Source organism: Vitis vinifera, chromosome 3 (assembly GCF_030704535.1).
Source record: "Vitis vinifera cultivar Pinot Noir 40024 chromosome 3, ASM3070453v1".
In the NCBI taxonomy this organism is placed as follows: domain Eukaryota; kingdom Viridiplantae; phylum Streptophyta; class Magnoliopsida; order Vitales; family Vitaceae; genus Vitis; species Vitis vinifera.
In genome coordinates, this window is record NC_081807.1 from 5,278,213 (window position 1) to 5,297,667 (window position 19,455).

General features: G+C 33.2%; 1 protein-coding gene across 1 annotated transcript in view; it reads right to left on the reverse strand.

Moving 5' to 3' along the window:
* Positions 1-3,780: 3,780 nt before the first annotated feature.
* Positions 3,781-19,455, reverse strand: part of LOC100258817 (uncharacterized) — a 31,651-nt gene continuing 15,976 nt past the window's right edge. Inside the window, exons 9-18 of the mRNA XM_002285169.4 lie at positions 12,474-12,554; positions 12,254-12,355; positions 11,986-12,081; positions 11,716-11,790; positions 10,756-10,875; positions 9,482-9,610; positions 7,075-7,152; positions 5,766-5,852; positions 4,360-4,446; positions 3,781-4,232 (exon numbers count right to left, since the gene is read on the reverse strand). Of these exons, the coding sequence (XP_002285205.1) occupies positions 4,182-4,232; positions 4,360-4,446; positions 5,766-5,852; positions 7,075-7,152; positions 9,482-9,610; positions 10,756-10,875; positions 11,716-11,790; positions 11,986-12,081; positions 12,254-12,355; positions 12,474-12,554 (906 nt within the window). The 3' untranslated portion in view covers positions 3,781-4,181. The remainder of the gene's footprint in view (positions 4,233-4,359; positions 4,447-5,765; positions 5,853-7,074; positions 7,153-9,481; positions 9,611-10,755; positions 10,876-11,715; positions 11,791-11,985; positions 12,082-12,253; positions 12,356-12,473; positions 12,555-19,455) is intronic.

The window sequence follows — 19,455 nt, forward strand, 5'->3', positions numbered from 1 at the left end:
AATCTTCAAAGGATTTTTGCTGATGATAAAACAAAAACAACTAATATGAAATGTTGGTAGAGTTTTCAAATCTTTCTCTTTGTCCTCATGCCATGAATATATTTTCTTTCTTTTTCCTATTTGATTATATTATGAAAAAAATTAAAAAGTAAAATATAATTAAAATTAGTTAGAATTTTATGTGTTTTAAATTATTTAATCTTTATATAAAAGATTTAAAATAATTTAAATAAATTGAAAGTAGTATATAAAAATAACTTATTAACTAATTATTTATTGCACTTTTTCACAAATTAATTAAACTATAAAACTTATTGAAAATCGATGTATTTTTAAATTTTATATATAAACATTCTTCACCTTCCTTGTCTTCCATTTTCCTAATTTTTTTTCCTCAACTTTTCATGATACAGAGCTTAAAATTTAAAAGATGGTAATATGCCCTTTAGAGACAAGGAAATGGAATTTCTCCCTGACAAAAAATACGAGGCTGAAAATTGATATATTTTTAAATTATACAGGTATAAACATTCTTCATCTTCCTTCTCTTCCATTTTCCTACTCTTTTTTTTTTATATTATTATTATTATTATTATTCTTTCTTTTTCCAACATTTCATCGTATAAACAGAGATTAAAGTTTAAAAGGTTTTATGTGATCTGCAGAAATTGAAATGGCCTATTAATGTATATGAAGATCGGAGAGGCCGTCATCAATAAAACATAACACAAAAGAGGTCTTTTATCAAAATCTTTTTTGAAACTTATTAAAGGATAAAAGACAGTTTTCTGAGTGTTTTATAAAAAATAAAAATAAAAATGTATTTAGTATATTGTATGTAAAATTTAAAAACAAAAAAATTATTTGGATAAATTATTTTTAAAAATAATTTTTTGGTTTTGCTTTGGTAAAAAATTACAAATTTAATTTATATAATATAAATTTAATTTAAGTCTTATTAAAAATGAGAATAGTTTTGTAATTAAAAAATAAATATATTTTTTAAAATCATAAATTATATTTTTTATAAATATATATTATTTTAGTATATGTTAGAAACATCATGATATTAATATCTTCACATTTTTTTGGTTAAAAATAAATAATAATATTTTTTAACAATATTTTATTTAAAATGAATAAGAAATAAAGTTTAATCTTTTTAACATGTAAATGAGTCAATTTTTTAGTTTCATGTACACATTCAATACCTAAATTATAAATATATTATTTTAGAATGTTTTCATTTAATATGCAATTAAATTAGATCATAATTTTTTAGGGTTTAATATACTTTACCTTTCAACCTATAGCGTATTTTGTACATTGCCTCATCAAATTCAAATTCGAGCAATGTACCCTCAACCTTTATAATTACATGCAATGTGTATTTTTTAAGAGACAACGTTAATTTTTTTAACAGAAAGATGTGCTCTCCATGTGATCGAGGGCAAAATTGTCAATTTTTTATATTTATTACACTTTACCCCTCAACATATAATGTATTCTACACATTGCCCCATTGAATTTTAAAATCGAGCAATGTACTCAATATCCTTTATAATTATATGCAATGTGCATTTTTTTTAGAGACAATGTTATTTTTTTTTATAAAAAGGCATGTGCTCTCCACGTCATCGAGGGCAAAATTGTTAATTTATAAAACCCTAACTAGTTTTCTTTTTCTTCGTTCTTTTTCTTCTCTCCATTTTTTTTCTCTTTCCTATTTCTACTGTGGTCGATAATAGATAAGCATTTGGACATCTGTTTTTCACCTATAAAAAGATACCCACCAAGGAAAAATTTTGGTTTCGCTTAGATTTTTGTCAAAAAAATTGCAGAATTGTGTGATGTGGGTCTTCCAGATTCTTGATTTGGGTTTTTTCAAAAAGCTTGGTTTTTTTGGATCTTTGGTTGCGATCGATAATCATACCGAATTGAAGTGTTTTTTTTTCTCCTTTTTTTAATTCTATCTTTTAGAGAGTTTGGAGCTTTGACATTGAAGTTGGATTTTCAATTCCTTTTAGTTATAAACCCGATTATGTTGAATTGTGGGAGCTATCGGTTTGAATAAAATGGAATCTGGGTTTTTTTATTGTTTTCATCACATCCTTCCTCAAAGTCCATCTCTGAATACTTACCCTAGTTAGGTTTCAAGATTAAAATTTCAAGAGATGCAATCATCAATTGGGGAAGGAGAGAGAAAAAGTGAAGAGAAAAGAAAAAGAATGAAGGAAGAAGAGGGCAGACTGGTTAGGGTTTTATAAATTGACCACTTTGCCCTTCCATGCAATTATAAAGGTTGGGGGGGGGGGGGAGGGGGGGGGGGGGTGTTGTACATTGCTCGATTTTGAATTCCATGAGACAATGTGCAAAACACATTATAGGTTGGGGGTAAAGTATATTAAACCCTATTTTTTAATTCAAAATCATTTTTAAAAATTAAAAATTCATTAAAGAATTTAGTCTCTCAAAAAATGCACATTGCATGCAATTATAAAGGTTGGGGGGGTTGTACATTGCTCGATTTTGAATTCCATGAGACAATGTGCAAAACACATTATAGGTTGGGGGTAAAGTATATTAAACCCTATTTTTTAATTCAAAATCATTTTTAAAAATTAAAAATTCATTAAAGAATTTAAATTATTTATTACGTCTTAATTTATAATTTATTTACCTACATTCAAAAAATATATTTGTGTGTATAGAAGTAGTAAAGTCATGACATCTATTTTTTTTTTTTTAATGATTACATCTATTTTTTGAGCTTCAAATTATTTTTAAAAATTGTTAAAGCTATTAACATATTCAATACAAAGTGTCACTTTATTTGAAGTTCATTTTTATAGTGAAAAACTTTATAAAAATATAATTATGTACAAAAATAATAATAAAACCATTATCAGCCAATTTTTATCAATAATTTTTTTGTATTAATGAATTTATTATTTGAGTTTCAAATAATTTTTTTAAATAACTAAAATTATTAATGAATTAAATGCATTTAAGTCTTGTTTAATTTAGAGTTTATTTGTCTACTTAATAAATAAATAAATAAATAATTATTCCATGTAGAAGAAAAACAATAAAATCATTTTAGACTAATTTTTGTCCATAAATTTATGGTCTTCATTCAATCATTATTTGAGTTTTAAGTTATTTTTAAAAATTACTAAACGCTTTAATGAGTCCACCAATGCATTAAGTCTTACTTAATTTATAGTTTATTTGCCTAATAAAAATATGATATATATATATATATATATATATATATATATATATATATAATCGAGACATTTAAAACAAATTTTGATTTGTGACTTATTAATGTTATTAAGTTTCATGACTTTTTAATATTAATTAAACCAGTATTTATGTTTCAAATTATTTCAAGAAAAATCATATTTTAAGATTCTCAATATTGGAATAAGATAATAGAGAGAAAAATGGAATGGTATTATACTTAATATATATATTCAAAATATTTCTATATTTTTATTTTGTTTTTAAAAACCAATAAAAACTTTTACTTGTTCTCTAAAAACCGTTCTCTATTTCACTATATTTTTAAATATTGTTTTCAGAGAACGATCAATGAATTTTTAAAAATAGTTTTCTGATTTTAAAAACAGAAAACTGTTTTTAAATATCATGTGCAAACAGACTCTAAACCCTCCCTTGTTTTTTAGAGAACAAAGATATGGTGAAATCATTTAAAACACTGTTTCCTAAGTCTTAACTACAAAAACAAGAGTTTCAGACAGCCAATACAGATGGTTAAGAGTTGGAACTACTGGCAACAGCAAATCTCTATGATATGTTCCAAAATGGCAGATCAAAGTTGGAAGCATGCAAAGGGTAGGCTTGTGCCTTCATATGTTCAAAGACAACAGAAACGCCCTTACTCTTATTTTCCTAAACAAAGGGATAGAGCATTCTTGTGGCTAAAATATATGAAAGATGAACAAATGAATCCAGCACACTCAAAAATGAAGATTGTTAAAGCTGCGAACAAACTTTGTTGGACCTTTTGGCGTACATTGCTTAACACCATGTGAGTGGCCTGTTTGGGTGAGCTGCATATACTGTCGGTCTGGACTCAATCTTCATTTCAGCATTTTGCTTATTTGTACATAATACTGAATAGAAACTGTCTAGATGGTAATTCAACCAGTTGCTCATAATTTTGCTGTTTGTTGACTGTAGGCTGGATCAATGCAAACGATAACCTGTGGAGTTTTTTATTGCACAAATGAAAGCACAAAAGGGGAACCCATTAACTAAGAATGGCAGTTCCAAGACACTGAGTAAATAGACAGAAGATATTTTGTTTTGTTTAGGGAAAGTTGTCCATACCTTACCAGCACTTTTACCCGAATGAAGATATTCGACAGCATCTGCAACAGCATGGAGGCCAAGAAATCTTTTTGGGTCTACAGCAACCTATTACAATCCAATTTTAGCAACTGAGTTACTCTAATCAATGATAGGCCCAGAAATGTCGCACAAGCAAACACAATAATTTTGTGATGTTGCTAGTAAACAGAAAGAATTGCCATCTTTCCAGTGAGAAATTTAACACTTAATTTGGATAACTTATGGTCAAGAAACTTTATACAGCTAATTAGTATTCCACATATTTTTGCCAATGGTAGCTAAACAGGTACTGCACAAGACAATATTATTATCTGTAGTTTATATAGGCATAGCAACACAATGGTGCAGAGCCAGCACATCACCATTTCTTGGGAGACTAACCCTGTCCTTTCATCAAGGTGCAAACCAGACAAGGTAACAAGTCAAACAGATGATCTTAAATATTGAACCTGTGACCTATGGTGAAAAAAAATATATGAATTGCTCTAAGAATAAAAATAAATGATAAAAAAATCAAGATTTGTTTCTAATATTCCAGATTGTGTGATATATAATTTTAATAAGGTAGACCTCCGAAGTGGTATTTCCTAAGACCTAAAACCCATATTGACAATTTTACAGGTAGGCACAATACATCAATCTAGATCGTAAAAACAAAAAGGGGAGCAACTAAACCTGCTGCAAAGAGATAGGAATATAGCATATTTTGTAATGCAAAACTATCATCCATAGGCTTGGAAGATTCTGTATGATTATGATGAAGCCAGTCCAGTAAAGTGGCTCTTCCTCTACTACAGATAAGTTGTCTCAAATGCCATTCGCCCCAAACAGGTGAGCAACTGATAATACTCATCAAAAGAATATATAGGTGAATGGCCATTTATGACATACACAAGCAATACCGGAATAGAACTGGAAAATTTTGACCTAGACTAGTTTCACAATGAACAGTCACATATGTGCCATTTTGGTAAACATGTCAATTCTGGGTAACCAAACTCAGCCCATCATAGGCTCACAAATCCAGAAGCTCAATCTGAAGTTTAGGTTGATAAAGTGACATGACTTCTAGAGCAGTTCAGTGGGGTAGCAAAATTAAAGCTTACCAAGTTCTTATATAGGAAAAATTGGTGCAATTCTTTACAGTAATTTCTACGAATAGGTCAAAGAACAAGATAAATTGAAAAAGTGAAGGAGAAAAATTGCATCAATTTTCTTCATGTTCTAAAGAAATTTGAGAAGATACAAAGTGTTAATAATGCAAACCCATTTCACAGAAGGAGCTCTGAAATGGCAAAAGCATCTTATAGATGAGACACATACTGAAAAAAATAACTTCCATTCTACAAAGATGGTACTGAAACATATAGTTGAGGATACGTTACCTTAAGCTTTCCCAAGGAGAAAAGATGAAAAAGCCTGTCCAAATGTTCTTGCCATAAGTGAGCATATTGCACCAGGAAAAAGCCAGCCTAAAAACATTAGCATTGTTATAAGAAGCACAAAAAGGATACAATATAATATGCTTAATCATGAAAGTGAAAAGAATCTGTCCCTGGTTTGGTCCATACATATAAATATACACACACACACACAGACTTGGAAGGAAAAAAGTAAGAGGGAATCTTGGGAAGAAGGGCCCCTCTTAGGAAACATTACTGTAAAAACAAGTGGCTAACATCATAAGCCTCCAAAATGAGACCACCACCATCAGATGCCCAAGTCAAGACATGAAACATGTATCATCGATGAGGAATGAAAAATAATAATTTATGAAATCTGTATATACAGCTGGAGAAAAGATCTACATGCATTGAGTCTCCATTAAAAATTAAATTATAAATACCAGGAAAAAAAAATCTTCATTCATGAAAAATATATGTATCAAAATGTAGCATCTGATTCAGATTCTAAGCCTGAGATAAAAGAATAGCGTGTCACTGTTAAGTTGGTTGAGATATCGAATATTGGAAGGAGTCCATATAGATATGCAGGTATAATCTCTTTCCTGCAAAATATCGATCCATATAGACCAAGATATCGCGATGTTGAGTTTCCGAAGCTCTCTTGTTTTTCTATTTTGATTCATAATATATCATTGATATCTCAAGAAGATATGGAAAACATAACAACACTTCATGCAAAAGCTTGATTCATTCCAGCTACTTTTATAAAGGAATCCAAAACCTAACATGGGTTATGCAAAACCTGTTTGGCCATTTTCAGCTCATTCTTTTTCCCACCGCTCATTTCAAGTTGAAATGTTCTCTGCATTCCTAGCTGTTAAAGAATGTGCCAACGATGTATGCCAAGGTAAGGCTCCACTCATTCTACAGCCCCATTCCACAAATGGAGAAGTGGACAAAAGAAGAGAAAAATAAATAGCAGTGGTTCTAGAAGATTGAATCTAAGAGCTCCAGGGAACAGAGCTCTGCAACAAGCTTGAAACCCTAACATCCTAGACATTTCTGGTTATATTGATGTCTATATTTTAACTGGATAATCAAATCCAGATGCGATATCCAATCATGATCAAATTGAAAATGAAAATATACATCTTAAAAGGAAAAACCAAGTAAAATTAAAAAATTAATTAAAAAATGAGTTTAAAAAAAATAAAAATAAAGGAAGAAACAGGGAAAATGAAGAAAAAGCTTGTTACTGCACAAAATGTACAAATGTCAGCCTACATACCACAGTTTGGCTTTTTGCTAGAAGTTTCTCACATAGCCCAGTATAATTTGAAGGCTGCCATCCACGAGCCCCTTGATACTGAAACCAGAGTGAATATCAGTTAATAGTAAATCATAATATTGTATTGAAAACAAGCAAACTTATCCACTGTAAAAAAAAAGCACAAAGAAAAATAGGCGTGTATACAAACAGACTATTTCTTTGACCTTGCAAATGAGTGGATTGAGCATTTACAAGATCAAAAGCAATTGATTCAAACTGATGATATTGTGAAAGATGATATTGTATAAGATACCGGCATTCAAAATTTCAGGTCCAGCACCAACCCCAATGTACACACAATCAAGAAGAAAAGAGTACATAAGATTACAAATTGAGGCCATGCCCTAATATTAATTATGTGATTCATGTTGCTTAAAATTAAGTTATAAATCAGTTTTGGCAACCTGTTCTATGATTGGTTTAGTTGAATGAATTTTCACAGGTATAATTTTTCTTAGGTATGATATACATGTCTTAAACTTCACAATTGAATCACACTTTAGAAATCAAATTTATGTTTGGTACCTAAACAACATGCACAGGTGACAAGATCCAAAACCTTATGTTTCTCTCAAAGTTTCTTTATACCAGTAGTTGAATTAATTCATGGAAGCTGGTGAAAGATTTTTCTTTTCTTCTTTTGAAAAATAAAAAATAAAGTAAATATAGTTTCTATTAGAAAGAAAAAGCAAGCACATGCCAATATTCACAAGGTAGGGTAGAAGAAAGGTGAGGGTCCTTGCCATAGCAAATTCTCTGTTTCAGGCCTTAGCTAGCTCATACATGGACATCTCAAAGTATGTGAAGTACACATGTTGAACATGACACAGTACTGGTTTGGATACGGGATAGGCCTCCAACATACCTGTTGGTCAGACATATACCCAATAGGTATGCACTATAAAAGAGAACGACAAGAAAATTTTTATCACACTGAAAGTAACCTAAGACCCATGTCAAACATTGTATCTTTGTTAAATACTTCAATTTGGTCCAAGGCATAGAATGAGAAAGAATGGAACTTAGATTAGCCATGTCATTATATCCTAAGATTCGAGGATTAGACAAATCTAACACTTAAAGACATACAATGTCTAACACACTCCTATCCATGTCCATGTGACGGAGATCTGACCTTTACATGAATGGGTAATGGGGGATGAGCCTGATCATCTCCCAATCACTGGGACATATAACCAAACTGCACACTTGCCAGTCAAAGTCATTTGTTTTCCTCTAATCTGCAAGCTGCTACGAACTCTAGTAGAGTACTACGATTCTATATCAATATTTAAGTTTTTGTCATTCAAATTCGAGTGTTTCACAAACAAGCATGGCACATGAATTTATTACTTCCAAATCATTAGATCCACAGATTTGAATGTCTGAAAGAAAATTGGGTAAATAACATTCTTGTGAAAAATTAGTTTTCCATACAATTTAAAGCAGGAACATGATGGACAGATACTATATCTAATTATTCAACCTTGATCGTTTAAGAAAGTTGTTAAATGCAAATTTAATGAACAGATTTGAACCTGTTGAAACGAGATCCTTTTTAGACATGTGGAAGCCAACTTTGCATAGTTCAAATTGAGATGAATTCAAACATGCTTGGGTGTAATTATATTTAAATTTCACCCTATTTGGGCAAGGTTTTGCTGAGTTGAGATGGTTATACATCATACATGGATACATATATGTATGATAAATAGACATGCAGGTGGAATCAGATAAGATCTTTATTGAATAGAATCAAAATTGATATTGAGTTCAGTTACATCTTAAGATCTTGGTTATCAGATAGAAATCAGAATCAGAATCCAATCCTTTGCCAGCCCTAATGTTTTTATAATCCATTTGTCCATTAAAAAAACCCAGGATATATTAGTTTTCTAATAATAATATAATGATAGAACCACAACTACAATCATAAATGAGTATTGGAAATTCCTATATACACCAGAGCATTTGGACCTTGATGGATATTATCCATGAACTTCTACCCTTGTGGAGAATCCCTTATTTCTGACTCCAATCACTTTGTCTAAGGGGGAGAGAGAATGTTGGGGCTGGGGGCTGGTTTGGTTGGTTAAACCCCAATATCTAGTTGCTAGACTCAGCTTAAAATCAATTGTCATCTCCCTAAGGTGGAGTTTTTCTTGTTCTCCAAAGTTTAGTCCCCATGGGAGGAATCTTAGATCTATCCTTCAATTTATGCAACAAGAAATCAATTCCTTTTCACATAAATGATATAAAAATTGCAAATGATGTTGATAAAAAGAAAAAAAAAAACCACGGCATAAAGTACACTAAACTATTCAGTAAGAATCCCATAGGAAAAAAAGAAGAAAGAAAATTCAACCTGAGAAATCATTCCGATCACAACGAGTCGTCCATATGTTGCCAATGCATTCAAGCAAAGATTAAACATTTCGCCACCAACAGACTCATAGATAATATCAACACCTTTGGGAAATTCCTTTTTTAGAACCTGGGAGAAATGAAGTTAGAGTTGTACTCACAAGAAATGTTAAAGTGACCAATATAAATTTCATTGCCTGGTTCATGGGGATGAATCAGAGAGAGAAATGTTTATTGTTGTTACTTTTGGTGGCAGTGTTGTGCGTGCATATTTTCAGAGAGGAGCATTTTTTGTTGTTGTTTGTATATGTGCCTGTGAGGGAGAGGGTGAATATTGACCTACCACACTATATATTGGTTTTAATATTACCCCCAGTTTTCTTTGGAGAAAGCAGCTCCTGCTTTAGTTGAAGTCATAAGTACCTCTACTAAAACAAAAAATATTTTTTTTGATGAATAAATAGCAGTATATTAATAAAAAGAAAAAAGGTACATCAAGGAAGTGCCCCAAAGTATACAGGTGGTATACAAAAGAGGTTAAAGAACCCCTTAAACAGAGCCTAACCAATCTACAAAATCCACACAGGAAGGGGGGCTAGAGTCTAAAAACCCCTTGGCCCATGCCCAAAGGTTACAAAGGAAAAAAGATTCACACCCTTGAACCGAATGACCCTCATTTTCAAAATCCCTATTGTTTTTTTCCTTCCAAACTATCCAAAAAAGGCACAAGGGAGCTGAAAGCCACACTTTCTTCCTCTTCTTTCCCACACAAGACCCAAGCCACCCCAATAAAGCCTCTCTAACTGAATATGGGAAAACCTATGACACCCCAAAAAGGGAAAATGATAAGTTCCATAAACTTCTTGGCAGCTCACAATGCAAGCGGATGTGATCAATAGACTTTTCCTCTAAAAGACACAAATAGCATCCATTAGCCAAAGGGCACCCTCTCCTCTGAATTTGATCCAAGGTTAAAACCTTTTTCCATGTAGCCTCCCAAGCAAAAAAACTCACCCTCGGAGGCACCATAGAGTTCCAAATTACTCTTGCAGGAAAATCCCCTTGTCTTTCTGGATCCAAAGCCTTACAGAGAGATTTGACAGAAAATCTACCATCCTTTGACTTTGTCCATTTTTTCTCTTTGAAGCTGTCCTCTTTAGCCATTACTCTCCTCTAACTCACCATTTCTGTGAGTGAGTGTATTACACTGAAAAGCTTAAACTCCATTCAGGAAAAAGAAAATAACAAAGACAAAGTTGAATTAGAGAGACATACAGTTTTTATATCTTCTGCTTTGTAGTCTATCACTCGATCAACTCCTAAATCTCTCAACAGCATAGCTTTTTCCTTACCTCCACAAGTTGCAATGACTGTATTTCCAGCTAATTTTGCAAGCTGCACATACAGGAGTTCATAACAAGTAATTTGTATTACACTGAAGAAAGTAAAAGGATAATGCTTATCTTTGTTGGAGCAAACAAGAAATAGTCTTATGGTTGTACAATGCATGAACTAGGAGCAAACTGAATAATTAACAACTCTTTCAACAACCCTTCCCCCTCCCACCAAAGATAAAGGGGAATAAAAAACAAGCAAACAAGACATTGTTGTCCCCAGGATTGCTAGAGTAGAAATTAGAATCTCTACCATGGTTGTGGCCTTTGGGCATTCAATGTCAACATGCATAGGATTGTTAATTCGCAAATCTGCTGATGAGAAGCAACTGCAGTTTGATTCACATTTCATTTGAAAAAAAAAAAAAAAAAAACCATGACCTTATTCTTCATATCAATCAACCATTTACAATTTTTCATGACATCTTTTTGCTCTTTCAGCTTACCTGAAAAAGTTTATAAATAGATCAAATTTGAACTGTGTTAAGGCTTTAGCACAAATGTAAGTTGGCATGATATACATAGTTGGTCCATTACCTAACAGCTTAAGCTTTTATACAAATTGGTAGCTTAACACAGTTTCAAAGCCTCAGTTGTTAGGAGGTCTATAGTTTGAAACTTGCCACATAAACTTGGTTTCCCAAATTTATTGAACTTATGTGCAAACCAAAAAAGAAAGTTGTCCATGAGGCAACACTTGTTAAGTAACTGTTCTTTGTTCAGGAAATTTATAGGCATACACTGTTTTACAAAGAATTATCATATATGTGACAAGGGTAACGGGTAACAAATAGCAAACAACTGTAACAGAAACCTATTGCCACATACAACAAATATATACCTGGACTGCGAACTGTCCAGTTCCTCCAGCAGCAGCAGTGACAAGAACTACTTTTCCAGATTCCATTTGTACTGCCTACAAGTTCCATAAAAGAATTGTCAGAACAAGACAATTAACTGTCTCAGTAATGGATGACAAAAAGAAAGAATACAGCATCAGAAGGCCAGAAAATTAATGAATTAGTTGAATGTAAATATATAAACATTTACATACATATATTGCAATTAACAAAATCTTGGACAAGGAGGACAGACACTTGAAGTAACATACCTTTTCTAAAGCAATTGATGCTGTAAGTCCTGAGGTTAGCATCGCAACAACTTCTGGATCTGGTCTTGCCACGGGAAGGATGTGCTTGGAAGGAACCTAACATGCAAAAAAAAGGGGTCAACTCCGACAAATTTAATTATTAACATTTTTGATAGGTAACTTAATTATTAACAAAATTATGATCAAGTAGCAATTGAATTAAAAAATAAACAAAATAATGACACCAACCCTGTAGAACATTAAAAGCAAAAATATTAAGGTAGTATACCATCATAAATTCAGCATAACTTCCAAAAATCATAACTGCAGCAGGAGTGCCAATTTTCAAATCATTGACAGAATCACCCACAGCAGCAATTATTCCCACAGCCTGCAATTTAGGAAATCAACATTAAGAAACATTAATAATGTTACAATGACTACTGAATGCATGATTGACCATTAAGAATCACACCATGGTATACAAATTTAGTATTTTTCTCCACTACCTCAAAACCAGCATCAAATGGAAGACGCGAGCCAAGGTCTTTGTCATTTCCACCAAAATAACGGCCTGAGCTAAAGTTCACCTGCCAACATGTTTAAATTAGCAAACATATCAAACCCAAAAGATGGTTATCCCACTAAAGAAGAGTGGCCTGCTGATCTAATCACAGGCTAATCCATGTGAGCCAATAGTATTAGCTCATGTCAACAACTGAAAAAAGGTATAGGTAAAATATGCGAGCACAAGAAACTAGCAAAAATATTGAGAAAAAAGAAAAAGAAAAAAAGAGAAAGGTTTTATGTGTACGAATGTAGGAAGGTTTTACGTGTACGAATGTGTGTGTGTGTGTGTGTGTGTGTGTGTGTGTGTTGGACATCCAATTTTCCTAAAAGCTTAAGCTTTTAGGATTTGGACTCAGAATCTATATCATGCTCTCGAACACCCTCCCTTAGTTGTAGCCCCCTTTGGGCTTACATGTGTGTGTGTGTGTGTGTGCTTGTTGGACAACCGATTTTCCTAAAAGCTTGAACTTTTAGGATTTGGACTCATAATGTATATCATGCACTCGAACACCCTTCCTCACTTGTAGCCTCCTTTGGCCTTACACATATTTGTGTGAGTGAATCATGCACTCAAACACCCTCCCTTACTTGTAGCCTCCTTTGAGCTTACATGTGGGCTTAATAAATAGCCTCTTTTTGGGCTTAATAAATTGAAGAAATAAACATATGGTAATATTTGAACACATAACCTCCCATCAAGTGAGGCTGTAATACCATGTTTGATAACCAATTTCTCTAAAAGCTTAAGCTCATAGGATTCTGGCCCACAATGTATATCACTATATCATGCATTCCAACAAAAGATTTTAGGAAAATTGGTTGTCAAACATGCATAATAATATAAAAAAGAGATATAAAAAACCAAAAAAATAAATTAAATAAAATGAAAAGATTTTTTGGGACCCTAGCAAATAAAAGGGGTGTAACCTAGAATGCAGGAAGTATATAAGGCACACCAAGAACTAACAAAAGGGAAAAAATACAAACTAGTTACTACACTTAGATTGATCGAGTCTAAACATCTAGGAAATTTAGAAAAGAAAAATCCACTACACCAAAAAATTGGACCATGAAGACAATGCTTTAAGAAAGAGACTTTTCACAACTAACTTTGTCCACTCCTTTAAAGATTCTTTTGTTTTTCACTCTCTAGGTAGTGCAAAATAAGTAAAGGGAAATCATCATCCTAACCACCTTGCGTCTATTGCCCCCAAAGCCCCATGCAATCCAAGAAACACATCCTTGGTCACATAGAGCTGGATTCTAGATGGCCCAACAAGGTAAAACACCATGTTGCACAAACTGAAAGCTCAGACACAATGAATCATGATATAATTGGGAGATTCCTTCATATACTTGCTGAGGCAAGACCATTAGCTAACGCCCAACTTGGTCTCATTAGCTGATTGATTTAATTCTTTGTTTAAGTAAAATTTTATAGAAGAAGCCCCAAAAGGGCAGAATCCATGCACACAGGATGTATTTGAAAACCAAGAAGACAAAAGAAAAGAAAAAGGGTAATGCTCTCAATGTCTTATGTAATACCCAAAACGTCAATGAAATATGTAGAAGAAAGGCCTGCACCTCCTTCTCCTTTTGATCTTCCAATCCACACAAACAAAGAAGAGTTACATCATCTTGCTTGGCGAAGACTGCATTCATAAAAACATTTATCTGCTGCAATTCTGATTAATCCATGACATCAAGATCCTGCTATTGTCTTCCTTCCAAATACATCAAAGTAAACAACATACGATTGTAAACCAAACTTTCTTTTTCCTTACTATTCCTCTGTACCAACAGCACAAGGTATCCTCAATTATCTTTGGAAGCACCCAAATAATACCAAAGGTTGAGAATAATAAAACCCATTAACTTTGTGTCATTATACAATGGATAAGTAGCTGGCCAATTCTTCTTCCTACTTAAACAAACAACACCAATTGACTACAATCTTTCTCTCTTGCATGAGCTATTCTGGAGTAAGAATCTTTTCTCATACAATTTTATTTTTATTTTTATTTAAAAAAAAAAAAACAAATTTGTGGAGGACAATTGAAACTCAAACCATTCTACGTGGGAAAGAGATATTACAATATGCACTCAAAAGCTAATAGAAGATTTCATGAAGATTCTTCTATCTTTAACATAATTTGGCACTAACTTATCCTCCTTATCAACATACACAATCACATCCTAACAATAAGCATAAAAGAGTTCTATCATTTCCAAAACCATAGAAAACCCCTGATGACTCTGATTCCAATGGCTATAACCACCTTCCACATACCAGGAATCTGCCACCAAGATCTCTTCGTTTTGATTGATGGAAAAAAGATCCAAAAAATGATCCTTAAGTGCAAAGTCTGCATACCAATTATCATATTTAAACTTAGTTAAACCAATCACCTAAAGAAATACAAGTTCAAGAAAAAAAAAATGCACCCCACCCTATTCGAATAGCTTTCTAGAGACTTGATCTTATCACCCCTCTTCTCACCACAAAACACCAACCACCTTTGTCCCCAAACTTCCCCACGATAATTGTCTTCCATAGCTTATCTATGTCCACAGAAAACCTCCAAAGCCACTTACCTAACCAAGCCTTATTTAATATTTGTAAATTCCAAATACCCAAACCTTCATACCCCTTAGAACACATAGTTTCCCAATTAACCAAATGCAATTACCTCTTAAACCTTCCTCTTCAATATAAAACATCTCTTTGAATCTTTTCTAACCTTTGTTGGATTTGTACTAGTATGACAAGAGCAAACATAAAGATACAAAAGTACAGCTGGCAAGAGTACTTTTAATGAACATGAGTTTTTTCCTAGAGAGATATTTTTTTTCCCATCAAGCAAATATTTTGTAAAAGTGGTCCCTATCTCCCAAACCAACTTAGATTTGAAAGATGGACTTAGTGGCTTTACCCAAATAAATGAACAGAAGAAGATCCACTCTACAACCAAATTCCAAAGCCAAAACTTCCATTTGTTCCACTTTACCCATAGGCATTTATTCCATTTTGCCCATATTAACACAACAAAACCACAAAAGCCTCCAAACATAACAAAATCCATCTCATCATCTAATTAATCAATAGGATTTGCTCCCCTAAGCAAAGAAATCCACCTTGGAAGGTGTTCCTTAGCTCCAAATCTCAAGGACAATGCTATTTCAAGGCTAAAAGCCTTGTAGAAAACTTAACTAAGGAGGCACCCTCCTTAGAAACCCTGAAAATTAGTTTCTCTTGATTCTATTGGGAATTTCAAATCATTTTGTTCTTTGACCCTTGATCAATTAGGTGCATGTAATCTTCTTAGGTCTACTAGATCCTAGCAAGTGGAAGCAAATATGCTTATAAAAACAAATTTTAGGATCTAGATTACGGGGTATGGTGTACTTACCAAGATCTAGATGTTCTCAGATCAAATTCTATCAATGAAGATTAGTGTCAAATCTTATTGATGATCTCGAAAACTTAGCAATCTTTCACCCAATGACTTGTTCTTGAATCTTGGCACTCAAATGGTGGACGTCTAGGAAGGTGGTGGTTATTGATCTCTCTCTCTAGAATGTATGGGAGAGAATAGTAAATGCAATAGTAAAGCCTTACCCCTAAAGGGGGTATTTATAGGTTTCCCTTAAACTTAAGTGACTTGAGTCCACCTTAGGCTTAGATCACTTAATCTAGCCCTCAAAGGGTCTTAATTGATTAATTAACCCAATAGGGTTCTAATTAATCAATTAGTCTAATTCAAAGAGACCGCTCATTAACTCTTGTGCAACCTTGTGTATTTACCAAAACACCCTTATACACATAAGTGAACTAAGAATTAATTCAACCATCATAAATTGTGTCATCAAAGAATATGAACTCAAACGGGGACCACTAGAACCCATAAGACAATACTGACTCCTTCATAATTCAATTCTGAAATTAACTCAATATCTCACTATAAAGAGTCAACTGCACTCTAATACCCTATATAAATAATAACGAGACACAAAGTATTCGGGTCCATGACCTGTTATCCATTGTATGCAATCTCCCCATACTCTGACGTTCATAATCTAATAAGATAAATGCTATCAACATATCAAGATTTGAAGAAATTTGAGTAAGAAGAAAAAAAAAACTTCTTTTATTTTTCTCATACTATTCAAACAAATTATTGCATCGATGTCTATTCAAAAATGGCTGATGTCATTTGCCTTAAAAAAAATCTAATCCTTGATTTAGGAGAAAGTATCTCAAAAAATCAGGAAAAAAAATTAGAATAAGAAACAATTATATGCGGTACAACTAGGGTTACAGCTATATACACAACTGTACTTTCCGAATTTCCACACTTCCCCTCTAGTTGGGTAGTAAATGTTGATCATTCCTAGCTTGGATCTCAAATCTTCAAAGTTGGTTCTAAAAAGCGCCTTGGTAAGAATGTTTGATGTCTAGAGAGTTGTTGGAGTGTGAACCAATGAAATCGTCCCTTTTTCTATCTTCTTGTTAATAAAATGACGATCTACTTCCACATGCTCTGTCCGATTATGATGAACCAGGTTCTTAGCGATGCTTAGGGCAGCTTGATTGTCACAAAACATCTCCATAGAATCTTCTACTAGAATTTTCAATTCATTTAAGAGTCTCTTTAACCACATTCCTTCACAAATTCCATGTATCATAACTCTAAATTTTCGGTTAATTATGGAGCCAACCCAGTCTACATTTGAAAAAATTTCAATGTTTCTCTTCTGTGTTCTTTTAATATAGTCCCTTTCTTGAAGTCATTTTGAGATATCTTAAAATACGATTACAATTTTCATATGTTCCTCAGTGGGATTGTTCATGATTGGCTAACTACGTTGACCGAAAAAACAATGTCTGGTTTTGTGTGAGAGTGATAGATGATTTTCCCCACAAGTCTTTGATATCTCCTTTTATCCATTGGAGCACTTCCTTTGACCATTCCCAATTTAGCAGTGTAGTCATATGTGTGTCTACAGGTTTACAACCAAGCATCCTAGTCTCTTTTAGCAAGTCTAAGACATACTTACGTTGGGAGACCGCAATACCCATTTTTGATCTAGCAATTTCCATCCCGAGAAAATATTTAAGATTCCCCCCGTCTTTAATTTCGAACTCATGGGCAAGAAAACTCTTGAGCTTGCTTATTTCTTCTAAATGATCTCCAATCAGGATTATATCATCTACATAAACAATGATAATGACAGTTCTTCCTTCAACAGTGTGTTTTGCAAATAGAGTGTGGTTAGACTGACACTGAGAGTAACCAAACCTCTTTACGGCCTTGGTGAAACGATCAAACCAAGTTCGAGGAGATTGCTTGAGACCATAGAGGGATTTTTTTAGTCTACAAACTTTGCCAATGTTTGTCTCAATCTCAAGACCTGAAGGAATTTCTATGTACACTTCTTCTAAGTCACAATTGAGGAAGGCATTCTTGATGTCCAGTACATGAAGAGGCCAATCTCGATTAACAGTTATCAACAACAAAACATGAATTGTGTTTGATTTGGCAACTGGAGCAAAGGCTTCTTGGTAGTCAATTTCATGGGACTACGTAAATCCCTTAGCAACTAGCTGAGCTTTGCACCTATCAACATTCTCATCTGCTTTGTACTTGACTATGAAGATCTACTTACTTCCGACCAAATTCTTCCCTTTAGAAGTTCAGCAAGCTCCCATGTCCAATTCTTTTCAAGAGCTCAAATCTCTTCCTCAATGGTTGCCTTATATTCAGGTATTTGTAGGGCTTCCTGGATATTGTTAGGAATTATTCCGTAAGACTAGTAACAAAAGCCTAATAACCTGGCGACAAACTCTTATAGAATACAAAGTTATAAATCGGATGATTTGTGGAAGATCTTACTATTTTCCTTTTGGTAATTGGCAAATTGAGCTCAGCATATTCTGACTCATTAGGATTAGAATTAATGTCACCTGAGTGTGTCTCTTCTAGGATTGAATTCGGTTTAGTTTCATGTACTAGTTCAGGATGTGTTTGTTGCTCTATATCTTCTTGAGACTTCTTCTTTTTCCTTGAGTAGACAATGAACTCATTGTTATTGACAGTCTAAGATTGGTTTGGGGAAAGAGGAGTACTTGGCTCGATGTCTACGAATTCAGTGGTTTGGAGTGAGACACTTTGAGCAAGAGAAATAAGGTTAGAGTTGTGAACAACAATAGACTCAAATGTTTGAGGTTTGATCATAATTTCTGTTTCCCAAAACTGGTATTCCTGAATTCTATTCTCCTTTTGAATATCTGTTTTGGAGTAATAGAACTAATTTTCAAAGAATGTCACATCCATGGAGGTGTAGAACCTTTTTGTGACGGGAGACTAACACTTATAGCCTTTCTGGTTTGGAAAGTATCCTAGGAAAATACACTTAGTGGCCCTAAGATCAAGCTTACTTCGAGGTTGTTGGGGAATGTGAACAAAGGCTGAGTAACCAAATACCATCAGTGGAATGGAGGAAATGGGTCGAGTGTTAAGTTATGATTTGAGAAAGACTTTGCACTGTATTTGGAAACTCAAGACACAAGAAAGCATTCTATTGATGAGATAGGTTGTCGTAAGTACAACTTCTCTCCAAAAAAAATTTGGGACATAGGAGGAGATCATAAGGACCCTTGCAACTTCTAACAAGTGTCCATTTTTTCTCTCGGCTATCCTATTTTGTTGAGGAGTATTAATACAAGAACTTTGATGAACTATACCTTCTTTTAATAAGAATTCCCCCAGGATAAAATTGAAATAATCTCTTGCATTGTCAGTTTTCAACACTTGTATTTTGGCATGGAACTGGGTCTGGATCATGTTATAAATTTTTCTTGAAAATTTGACCCACTTCTGATTTTTCTTTCATCAAGAATATCAAAGAAATTCTAGTATG